At 42.0% G+C, this 12,648-nt stretch overlaps 1 protein-coding gene across 2 annotated transcripts in view; it reads right to left on the bottom strand.

The window, feature by feature from the left end:
• PAK5 (p21 (RAC1) activated kinase 5) overlaps window positions 1-12,648 on the bottom strand; it is a 284,488-nt gene that overhangs the window by 11,833 nt on the left and 260,007 nt on the right. For both annotated transcript variants that reach the window (XM_055266349.2, XM_055266350.2), the window contains exon 7: window positions 8,290-8,416. In XM_055266349.2, the coding sequence (XP_055122324.1) occupies window positions 8,290-8,416 (127 nt within the window). The remainder of the gene's footprint in view (window positions 1-8,289; window positions 8,417-12,648) is intronic.

Raw genomic sequence — 12,648 nt, 5'->3', positions numbered from 1 at the left:
TTCAGAGGTAATATTCAAAATATTCAATAACCAGATTAACGTAGGCCAATTGGAACCCAGATAGAGAGTCAAGCAAAGTCCTAGAGTTACCCTGGGAAGGATTACCATTTTTAAAGGTGTGAGGAGGGTCTTGGGAAGGGGCTGGAGTGATGGAGGATAGACTACGGACTTCAAGCAGTGGCTGTCAACCAACTAGCATGAAAATCTTGCAATATTTTAAAAACGGGTGTAGACATGCTGGTAAAACTGACTGAACACCAGCCTTGGCCATACCCCGTGTGAAAGGAAAATAAAAACTCAGGACCCCAATTCACTCTGCCAAGAGGAAAAATTGAACTAAACGCTGAGTCCTGCAAGAAGCTACCTTCTGTTTTGTTCCTAATTAGACAGCTACAGGTCATAGGTATCTCCACAGGTAGTGACTCTATGTTCACATTATATTCTGTAAAGTGCCGATTTGCCGAGCATGAGATCAATACATAATTGACAGTTCTCCTACCTGCTCCTTTTCTCTTGCAACAAGTGGATGACCATACCCTCCCTCTCTCCCCTCCAGCTCACTTTCCCCCTTTCCCTCAAACTCATCTTTGGAGAAAGGCACAGACCACAGACAGTTTCTATGAATCCATGCCTTTTTTTTTTCCTTCTTCTTCTGGACATGTCCTTAACCTTGGCAAAATAAACTTCTAAATTGATTGACACCTGTCTCAGATACTGTTTCGTTTTACACCAGCATGTAAAATGTACTCCATGGAGACACGGTGCAATAGTGTGTTTGGAAGCGAGCTTGTGGCAATGCTACTGTCTTCCATGGCCTGTGTGGGATGTGCAGGGGTTCAGAAGTTCCTCCAAATCTCAGTGAGGGAATGGGGAAGGGTCTGGCACAAGCCTGTGGCTGGGACAAGGAGGCAGCCTGTAGGGCACCTTTCAACCCATGAGTGAAGAGGCTGCAACTGTGAAGTACAGCAGAGGTGAGCCCCTGGACAGCCCAGCCACCGATAGGACCAGTCAATCCTGCTACCTGGTCACCAGTCCAGGTGGCAGGAGAGTCCAATGACAGCAAGGCAGGGAGGAGAAAGGAACAAGAAGATGCCTCTTATCTCCTTCACCCTGAGGTCCCACGAACCATGCTTGTCTTTCCTCCCACACTCCATCTTGGGAATAAGCGAAGGTGGAGAGGAGAGGAGGGAGTAGGTGGTGGTTAAATCTGAAAGACTGGGTTTATAAAGGTATCATTTATACCTCATAATAATGGAGTTGAACTTTGATAGACAATGTTCAAATCATTCAAGCCAACTAAATTTAATGCATTGAATTAAAATAGATATTTTTGAAAAGAATCTAGCCAGTAGGACTCTGTGAAGAAGTCTGGGTTAGTTTTAGGAAGCATAGAAACCATAATTGTGGTGTGTGTGTGTGTGTGTGTTTATTTCCAAAACTAGGGTGTGAGTAAATTTGCAACCCCAATATACAGAGAGTAGAGGAGGAACAAACGTTCCAGTTTTGTTTGCCTATAAATTTAAGAACCCTGAATGGTTAAGGAGGTGAATGTATCAGCATTTTGCTATTGGAAGTTTTAAATTTCAGTATCTCCAGTGTGGGTTTCTCTTTGCTGGCATGAAAAATACCCAAACCCCTCAAAATCTGGCATCCTAATAACCATCTCCCTGACAAAATGTGAGATGAGCAATTGAAACTCGACACTTGGAAGTGAGGCCTGTTCTGCTGCTGTAGGAGTATAAGTGCTTTTGCATGATTCTTTACTCCTCCAAGTACATAAAAGGGACAATTTTCTAAAAGAACATAATTGCACACAACATTTGTCCAAATAAATCTGCAAGTAGATAATGAGAACTCAAGTAATGAGTACAATAAAACACTGTAGGCAGATCTTAAAAGCAAATCACATAGACGCTAAGCTGAGCCTTACTTTGGGCAGAATTGTGCAACTGGGCTGCTTAGGAAACCACTTTCGTCTCACTAATGCAGTTAGGCTAAGAGAACTACCACTAGTATGTTGTCCGCCCCCTAAAAGGAGAAAATGTAGCTTGTTACACAAGGACCACACAAGGAACTTTAGTTTAGAGCTCAGACAAAGCTGCTATTTAAACGTGAGATCCTACCCATCTCTCATGTGTCCTGGCCAGGAATCAGGGTTCCCACAAAAGAATGGTGGAGGGTTGGGGGGTAGTGAGGGTAGGCAAAAGAGAGTCTATCCACAGGGCAGCTACAGGTTTAAAAATAGAATGTAAAAACCCTTGCTCGGTAAACTGCATGCGCTCTAAAGAATTCTGTGTCTGCTCTAGGGTCTTGGCTAATGCAAAAGAGGGCTGCTTGTGTGCCTGGTTTCTGGGTGCTTCCTTGTAAGGCAATGGCACTCAATGTACAACGTATGTAGCATCAGCCTCACCTGAGAGCCTGTTAGAAATGCAGCTTCCTGGGTACCACGTAGCCTGAGTGAACCAGAATCTCTGGGGGTGGGGCCCAGGAACCTGTTTCTTGTCAAGCTTTCCAGCGGGTTCTGATGCTCAGTAAAGTTTGAGAACGTTATGGAAAAAGCAGATAACAGTGGCCAGAAAAAGTCTTCAGGCCTAAAGATGCAGATGGTGGCATTTGGAGGTGAAGCTAATGATCACTGAAATAGGAAGTTCCAGGAAGATCCGGGCAGGGCACCAATGGCATTTGCTATGGTACAACTCACCCTCCTTATACCACTTCCCTTATCACGATGTGTGAATCCAGGCACAGTGTTGCCAGACCCTTTGATTTTTCAAGGAAAACCGGAATCTGAAATTTTATATGACATCTTCCAAGTTTTGATTTGTGGCAATCAATTTATAGTAAAAAGAAAAAGAGATCATAAAGACCACTTGTGTGTGTCTCTTTTCCATAAACTTATTGGACTTAGTAGGTCATGGGTTTGAATTCCGGTCAATGAATTTGTCAAAGGTCAGTCACTCACTGCTTACTGGCCCCTAAGTTATTCATTTCTCAAATGTTGGCCCTAGTCCAAGGAAAGGTCATGATGATTCTACACAACACTTAATTACAAGGGCAGAGGAAATGCCTTCTGACTTAGCATCTACCTTGTACCTGGTATACTTCTGAAGGTTTTATACACATTACATTATTAATTCCTAAGCCACTCTATGAGATACTATTTATTTTCCTCTTTCAAACCCCAAACACCACATTCTCCCTTCTTAACACAAATTAGTGACTCGTTAGATATTATTTATGCCATAGATAATAATTGAATGATTTACTTTTAGTTGATAAAAGATAATTTGTCTAGTCTTTTGAGAGGACAAAGTATTCATTCTTCTAAACCTGAGCAATTCTCGGTCATTTTTCCTAACTTTTAAAAAATTTTTAAATTTTTTAGTTTTTTTTTTTTTGGAGACAGGGTCTCACTTTATCACTCAGGCTGGAGTGTAGTGGTATGATCTTGGCTCACTGCAGCCTTAAACTCTAGGGCCCAAGCAATCCTCCTGCCTCAGCCTCCAGGGTAGCTAGGACTACAGACAAATGCCACCACATCCAGCTAATTTTTTAGTTTTCTTGTAGAGATGAGATGGGACTTCAATATGTTTCCCAGGTTGGTCTTGAACTACTGGGCTCAAGCAATCCTCTTGTCTCAGCCTCCCAAAGTGCTGGGATTACAGGTGTGAGCCACCATGCCCAGCCAACTTTTTAATTTTTAAATAATGATAAATCCACAGGAAGTTGCAATGTGCACCCATATCTCCCTAGTTTTAGCATCTTACATAGCTACAGTACAATATCAACACCCATAAATTGATTAGGTCCAATTTATAGAACTTATTCAAATTTCATTAGTTACAAATGAACTTATTGTGTGTGTAGTGTATATAAGTATACTCTGAAATTTTATCACGTGTTGCCAACTAGTCAACTAACCAAGGGAAGGCTAGTTACCCGGTGAGTTACTACAGTGGGCAACTAGAGGTTGATCCTGCTGAGGATGTCTGGGAGACTGTGTAGAACAGTGCAAAAGTCACTGTGGCTTTTGCAACTAAAAGTAATGGCAATTACTCTTGCACCAACCTACTATAACCACCACCAAAATCAAGATACCCAACTGTATCATCAGCACAGGACTCCCTGGTGCTATTCTTTATAGACACATTCCCACAACCCCAAACCTCTGCCAACCACTCATCTGCTGTGCATTTCTATAAGTATGTTATTTCATGAATGTATGTGTATGTGTATATATATATATGGAATCATATAGTGTGTATCCTTTTGAGATTGGTGTTTTCTCACTCAGTATAATTTCCCTGAGGTCCATCCAAGTTCTTGTGTGTATCAATTGTTTATTTTTATTGTTGAGTGGTATTCCATGATATGGATATATTAATACTATTTGTTTAATCATTCGCTCTTTGAAGGACATTTAGGTAGTTTCCACTTTGGAGCTATTATAAAGAAAACTGCTATAAACATTTGTGTACATGTTTCTGTGGGAAAATAAGTTTCCATTTCTCTGGATAAATACCTCAGAGTACAAGTGCTGGTCATATGGTAAGTCCATTTTTAATTTTGAAAAAGAACTGCCAAAGTATTTTCCTGAGTGGCTGTGCCACTTTAAATTCCCATGAGCAGTGTATGAATAAGTGTTGTTATCACTATTTTTCATTTTAGTCATTCTTATATGTGTGCAGTGATAGCTCATTGTAGTTTTAATGTGCATTTCTCAAAGGCTAATGATGTTGAACATCTTCAAACAGGAAGAGAACCCAATATAACTTGTGTGGCAGGCAGTATTTTCCAAAAATGCCAACAATAATTTTGCCCATCCCGTGAGCTCTTCTTACAATATGACTTGATTTTTCTCACACTGAGGAGGACTCTATACCCCTGCCCCCTGAATCTGGAAGGGCTTGTGACCATGGTGAAAGTAATGCTATGTGATTCTGAGGCTAGGTTATAAAAATGCCATGCACTTCCTCCTCGTTTTCTTGGGACACACTCTTGGGACCCGGCTGCCATGCCATGAGGAAACTCAAGCCACATGGGGAGGCCACTTATTTTGTAGGTGTTCTGGTGGCAGCTCCAGCTAGCCTGCCTGGGCTGACTACCTGACATGTAAGTGAGGATGACTTCCAGGTAACTCTGGCCCCAGGCATTATCTAACCACAAGTCAGAGCAGCACTGTTTTGCTGAGCTTAGCCAATCCTTGGATCTATAAGTGACAATGCTAAAATGACTGTTGACTTAAGACTCTAAATGTTGAAATGCTTTGTTATAACAGCAATAGATAATTGAAAAAGTCTTCTTTTTCAATATATAATGTTGTACACTAATAGATTCATATAAAAACACACTCTAAGCCTTTTCTTGGAGTAGCCACACTCCATTTCTGCTCTCTTTTAAAAGAAAAGTTTCCTTTTCCTGTAGATACTGGAGAAACCACTGGAGTCAATATGATGCACTGTTCTCAACATGAATGAGTAAACTCTGGACAAAATGGCCAAGAGGCACAAGATCCACTCAATATGCTGTTGCTTCCTCTGCCTGGAATGCTCCTGTTTCTGGCAGCCACAGGGTCCAGTCCCCCATGTCTCTGCTGTAACGCCACCACATCAGAGGGATCTCCTGACCAGCCTCCATAAGACAGCCCCCATCGCTTCCATCACTCCCCATTCTCCTTACTATGCCTAAATTAATCCTAGGAAACTTAGTACTTATCATCCCTTGTTTGGTGGGGATTTTGTTTGTTTATTTATCTATTTGTTTATTATCACATTCCCAGCCCCCAAATAAGCTCACTAGAGGAACTGATTTTGCTGTGTTCATCCCTAGGATTTAGAACTGTCTGTTACACATAGTAGACATTCAGCAAATATTCAGTAAATGAATGAGAGAACAAACCAATAAGGACTAAAAGCACCTACAATGTGTCTATTTATGTGAGCTTTTTGTGGGGTGCACACGGATGCAGGAGGTGTTTGAGACAAAGGTTCTGCTCTTGAGAATGACAACTAAATGATTTAAAAATCTTGCACATTGAGGGGAGGGGAGATCTTTAAGTAATTTGATTAAACAATGACTTCTTATCTTAGTCTCATTTCTGATTTTGATGCTGGATATGATCTTACAGCAAGGAAGCTTGTACCATAAATTTCTAGAAACAGGGAAAGAAAGTCTGGCTTGAAATTACTCTGCTAGACCAGTTTAATGCTTTGCAAATTGCATTCTGACACCGTGAAGCCTTGCGTAGGTGCTTTCCTGAGTCAGGCCAGGGAGGATTCTTGACCTTTTCTCATAGCTGCCCCACTCATACGGGAGATTGAGGAAAAATGCATATACAGTCTTCTTCTTTCTGTATCCACATCCCTTTGCAATGTGACTTTGCATCTTCTCCTATCAAGAGGCAGAGTTTATATCCCTACTCTTTGAGTCTGGTCTTGGATATTTAGTAAATATAATATAAGCACAGGATTTGAAAGGGCCTACACATCAGGGCTTGCCTCCTTTGGTGCTCTTGGGAACTTTGCCACAGGTACCATGTGAATAAGTCCAGGTGACTCTGGGAGATGAGTGATACTTGGCCCTGTTACCTGCACTGTCCCTGCTGAGAGCCAGCTGACTGCCAAGCAAATGAGTAAGGCCGTCACCATAGGTTGATCACAACTGCAAGAGAGAGCTCAGCTGATGTCACATGATGCAGAGATGAGCTGGTACAGAGATGAATTGTCCCAGAGGAGTCAGCCCAAATACTGGCTCAGAGATATGTCAGCAAATAAATGGTAGTTGTTTTAAGCCACTAACTGTTCAGTGGATATGGCAAAACCTGACTGATACATGCTACTGTACCGTTCTTTCTTAAAAGAAGCAGTGCAATGGTTAAAGCAATGCAAAAAGCAGGACTTAAAACTCCTCATTAAACACATTCCCAAGTTTTCAAATTGTGTATACATGTACATGGAAATACGTGAAAAATCGCTAATGGGATTAGAAGTGATCTTTGTCTTATCCTCTATACTTTTCTGAGTTTACTACATTTTCTACAATAATATTTACAATCTTTTTAAAACAACAAGAAAGAAAAGCCAAAGTGCTTGGACAGTTTCTTCTGGCTGCCCTCTGATCATTCCTGGGCAATTTCTGATATGACATGAACATTTTCCATATGGCAGGGGTTGCAGGTGTGAAAGACAGGAACATCAAGGGAATGGTTGGCTCCATTCATGCCAGGGCCATTGCCTCTGGTGGGAGTTCCAGGGGGCTCAAGAGAGCCTAATGGTATAGAGCTATGCTTTGAAACTCTTCCATTTAACTAAGCCTTCCTTGGAATGTCAACTGGTTATTTCCTTGGCTATTATATTCCATGCTCTGTGCCCTGGTGTGGCTGATGAGTTGCAGTAGAATCCCTTGTACAGGTTGCGGTGATGTGAAATACAGAAATCTGGGCCTAGAGGTTTGCCAGTGTGATAAATATCCTCTGTTTGTCCTTCTGGATCCATTTTCCTCCCTCCTCCAAGCCTTAGGAAACCAACCTATACTGACTGCATTTTGGCTCCTAGCTGATTTCAGCCAATAGGGAGCACCAGTAGGAAAGTAGAAGGAAGAAGAGTGAGGTTGGAGGATTTATTCTCTCAGCTCTCATCTTGCAGGTTCACCTTGGTTTGGCTTCTACCAAAGATCAGAGCACCCACCAGGCAGCTCCGAAATCTACAGTAATCTCCATTTTCAGATTCTAGTAGCCAGGACCTCGCCTCACCGCTTCAGGCATGGGGTAGTAGGAGTAATGTTCCATTCTAAACTACTGCACTAATCCTCATACACTATTCCTTATGATTTTTCTACATCTGCCCATGCTTTTGTAAACTGTCCTTTATTACACCATCCTCAAATTACCCAAGTGGAGTTGATCATCTGTTATCTGCATGGGCTCTGGAAGGTACTGTGGAGACATGTATTCATGTGAATAGGTTGGATGCACCCCTAGAAGAGTCAGCTCTTCTCCTCCAACAAAAACGGATGTGGCAGAAAAGGAAAAGAAATAGCCATAGTTTCTATTACTTCCTATACTCATTGTTAAGGAGGCAAATTATCCATCAAAGTCAGGCAATTCTGACTAACAAGGTGACATAGAGGAAGGGATGGTAATTTCTTTTTTGTAAGCCTTCTGGGAAGAGAAGTGGGTGACTTGTGACTAAGAAAAATTAGAGTTATAAAAAAGTGTTTCTAAAAGAATTATGCCCATGACAGATAGAGTGACAAGAAAAACTACAAACGGGCCAAACATGAACATCTTACCCGGCCATCGCTTGTCAGGAGGATGGAGTCACTTTTTATGTCCCTGTGAATCACTCCTTGGTTATGAAGGTAGGAGAGAGCTCTCAGAACTGACAGGCAGACAGTAGCTATCTGTTCTTCATTCATTCTGGAAAGGAAATAACATTTAAGGAACAAGACAGGTTTAAGAACATCTTTGAAATGCTCAAGAGAGGCAGGTCCCTTGTGCTTTAGTGAAACAGTCCACATGCTGCAGCCCATATCTGAAAAATCTGCAGACAAGGGAAGGAAGTCTTTGGGATCTGACTCCCAGAACAAAGGCTTGGCACTGAGAATGACAGGGACCAAATATAAGTCAAAGGAAAGAGATCACTATTTGTCAGCTTTTTGGTCATTCATGCAAATGCACTTCCAGGAACTCTTTTATTTATTTATTTATTTATTTATTTATTCATTAATTAATTAATTTATTCATTCATTCTTTGAGATGGAGTCTCGCTCTGTCACCCAGGCTGGAGTGCAGTCTTCCCCTTTTTTGAGATGGTGTCTTGCTCTGTCGCCCAGGCTAGAGTGCAGTGGCACGATCTCGGCTCACTGCAACCGCCACCTCCTGGGTCCCAGCGATTCTCTCTGCCTCAGCCTCCCAAGTAGCTGGGACTACAGGCGCCCATCATCATGCCCAGCTAATTTTTGTATTTTTAGTAGAGATAGGGTTTTACCATGTTGGCCAGCCTGGTCTTGAACTACTCCTGACCTCAGGTGATCCACCCACCTCAGCCTCCCAAAGTGCTGGGATTACAGACAGGGGCCACTGTGCGGGGCTCCATGATCTCCTAACAGATAATTCCACAGGCATCAACAAGCCTCCAGGGTGCCACAGAGTCAGCACACTGAATAGGCGGACGAAGGTTTCAGGCGTGGCTGTTAAATGATCGTAAGAAAATCCTTTAACTTCCTTGGGTCTCCTTTTCTTCATCTTAGAAATGGGGACTGCCACGGTTTTCAAGGCTGAGCTCAGGCAAAGTGGTCTTTGCATCTCTAATCCTCCCTCTGGGACCTACCCTACTTCCCATTCACCCTCTCTCTTCTTCCTCCAAGGAGCTAGAGGTTTTTGTCGCTTCAGGTCCCTTCTCTCAAAAGGAAATTGGACCGAGGAAGTTACTAATAACTAAGTGTGAATGGATAGTATTTTAATAAATGGACCATGGGAATGAGAAAGGAAGTAAAGCATTGGTAATGGCCTCCCATATCTCATGACTGCATCCCTGTGGAGAAAGTTTTTCCTTCTCCACAGTTTTAGAGGCAGAGGGGGAGGTCAGGTAACTGTCCAAGGTTGTGCAGCTGAGAAATGGCCAGGTCATGATTCAAACCTCACCTCTTTTTTAGTCCAGTGCACATGCTTTCCCACTTTCCCATTTTCCTACACTGCCCTCACCACTCAAATGAATGGATTTTCCGAATGAGTGAAATCGTTCAGCCACAGAGGAATCTAGGTGAGAATGTTTTGGATGGCACAGGTTGTTCAGTACCCTCAAAATGACTCATTTAGGCAGCTGCCTAATTCATCTATGTGCAAAACTTCTTCCCTATCCCATGTTAAGTAATAAATGTAAAAGAGGTCCTAAAGCAAACTATCATCCAAACAGAGAAGACTGCCAGGAGAGACAGAGGGTGTAAATGACCAGAGCCCAAATTTAAGGACAACCTTGTGAAACTCCAGTAATCCCAGGTAAATCTAAGGTCAGCAGAATAAGGAAATGAATGGCTTTGAATTTTCGTTTCAGTTTAGTTGATGCTAGAAAATCCTGATGGGATTCAAAAGTAAGGTATAAAGTGGTAGCCAATTAGAATACCAAAGGTATAAAGTTGACGAGTATGAAGAAACACACCCTTCCCCTCAAGGGGGATTTGGCCAGGCGCAGTGGCTCATGGCTGTAATCCCAGCACTTTGGCAGGCCGAGGTGGGAGGATTGTCTGAGGTCAGGAGTTCGAGACCAGCCTGGCCAACATGGCAAAACCCTGTCTCTACTAAATATACAAAAAATCAGCTGGGCATGGTGGCCCGTGTTCGTAATTCTAGCTACTCAGGAGGTCGAAACACGAGAATTGCTTGAATCTGGGAGGCGGAGGTTGCAGTGAGCGGAGACTGCGCCTCTGCATTCCAGCCTGGGCCTGGGCAACAGAGTGAGGCTCTGTTTCAAAAAAAAAAAAAAGAAAGAAAAGAGGATTCCACAGCACCAGTCTCATACAAAGGCAGGTGACAAGAAATGTTTTTGCCTGAAACAGAGGAAGCCGACAACTTCTGTGTTCTGGGTTTTGTGGTATGTTGGTCGTTATCCTGAATGGCTTTCACATGACCATTTTCACATGTGGACAAACACATTCCTCAGAGGTTTACAGTGTCTGCAGCAGGGACAAGCTCACATATACCTTCAAATTAATTCAGAACCAAGAACCACCATCTTTAGTAAAATTGTTTTCTCTTGAATTCCATGAAATTTGAGTTATCTGAAGCAGGTATAAAGATTCTTTACAGGTTGACTGTATCAAAAATTACTTGAATCTAACCCCTAGTCACTAATGGAAAGATCCCATTTGACTGGAACATGTGACAAATACTTCCTAATCCAATGCCTTTGAAATTAACATGGCCAACTGGAGAATGGCTGGTGCATTTCTTCTTCTACTTCTTTTCTATAGGAAAAAAGCTTGGCATGGAATAAAAAATGCTTCAGTTCTAGAGTGACCTCAAATTCAAATCCTGGCTGTATCAGTTATTAAACGTGTGGTCTTAAGAAGGATACCTTTTAAAATTCTGAGATAGAGTCTTGCTCTGTTGCCCAGGCAGGAGTGTAATGGTGCAATCACAGTTCACTGCAGCCTTGAACTTTTGGGCTCAAGTGATCCTCTCGTCTTAGCCTCTCGAGTAGCTAGGACTACAGGGACACGCCACCACACCCAGGTAATTTTTAATTTTTTTAAATAGAGACAGGGTCTCGCTAAGTTGCCCAGGCTGGTCTCGAACTCGTGTGCTCACGTGATCCTCCTGCCTTGGTCTCCCAAAGTATTGAGATTACAGGCATAAGCCACCATGCCTGGCCAAGAATATCTTTCCTCTTTGAGTTGTAGCTTCATCACCTGGCAGACAGGTACATCAGCATCTGCCTCATAGAAATATGTGATAGTTACATGATTAATATATAAAGAACTTGATGGTGCTTGGCACTTTCCCTTCCCTTCTAGAACCCTCTGTTTCCTGGAAATTAGAAGGATCTGACTTAACAAGATGTTAGGTTAGTGCTAACACTTCAGTATGTATAAGAAATACCTGAGTATTTGGGTACAGCATGGATTCTCATTTAGTTGGTCTGGGGTAGTACCTGAGATTCTGCATTTCTAATAAGCTCCCAGGTCCTCAGACAGCACTTGGAGTTGCAAGGGGTTAGATGTTTTATCAACCGATCAATAAATCATTCAATAAAGCAGTTATTCAATATCTACTAAAGGAAACTCTCTGAATTCTGAGTTTAAGATTTCGAATACCAAATATTCATGGTGTTCCTTGACACACAATTTCTTTTTGCCTCTGGAGTTACTGGGTCTTTAAAAGGGAAATCAGTTGACAATTCTGGATGAGAAAATTAGAAAAGAAAATGGATTTTAGGGACACACTGTCTTGAGTGGTTTCCACGGATACAAAATAAGAATGGAAAGGAACCTTGACAAAGGTAGAGCTGGAGACCTGAGTGGCTGTGTGAAGCTCTGGAAGGCAACAAAAAGGTTTCTCCCCTGAACATATTTTTATTTTTTGCTTTACATGTGAAAAGCAAAAAATGTATATCACATTTTCCTTATGCTTAGATCTTTCCAGCATATTTGTTTCTACCAATTAAGATGACCTTACGTGTTTTTTTGTTGGGCGTGTCTTATTGCTACACCATCAAGAGTCTGCCAGCTGAATTGTTGGTGATAAATGTCTTCACTCACAAAGCTTTATTTTGAGATGGCCTACTCCAGACTGAGAACTGTAGAGCCACGTAACATCTCATTTCAGTGGAGAAAAAACAGCATGTTCTGTCCTTCACAGAGTTTCCCAGTACTTTCTTGTTACCTTGTTTTCCACCTATTATATACCTGGATCCACTTTTGATTCAGGCACCATTTCAATAACATCAGCTAACACTCAATACCTCTTCCTCATGACAATCCTTCCTTAACTTTTTGGCATTTTATTTACCATCAAAACCAAAGTTAAAGTTTCCCAAATGTAACATGCTATTTTTTATGTCTATTCCACAGAACCTTGCTTCTCCAAGTATGGTCCATGAACCAGCAGCATTGCCATTGCCTGGAAGTTTGCCGTAAATGCAGAATCTTACA

Source organism: Symphalangus syndactylus, chromosome 24 (assembly GCF_028878055.3).
Source record: "Symphalangus syndactylus isolate Jambi chromosome 24, NHGRI_mSymSyn1-v2.1_pri, whole genome shotgun sequence".
NCBI lineage: Eukaryota > Metazoa > Chordata > Mammalia > Primates > Hylobatidae > Symphalangus > Symphalangus syndactylus.
Note: the sequence above shows the minus strand (reverse complement) of the source record. Positions and strands in the feature narration are given on the sequence as shown.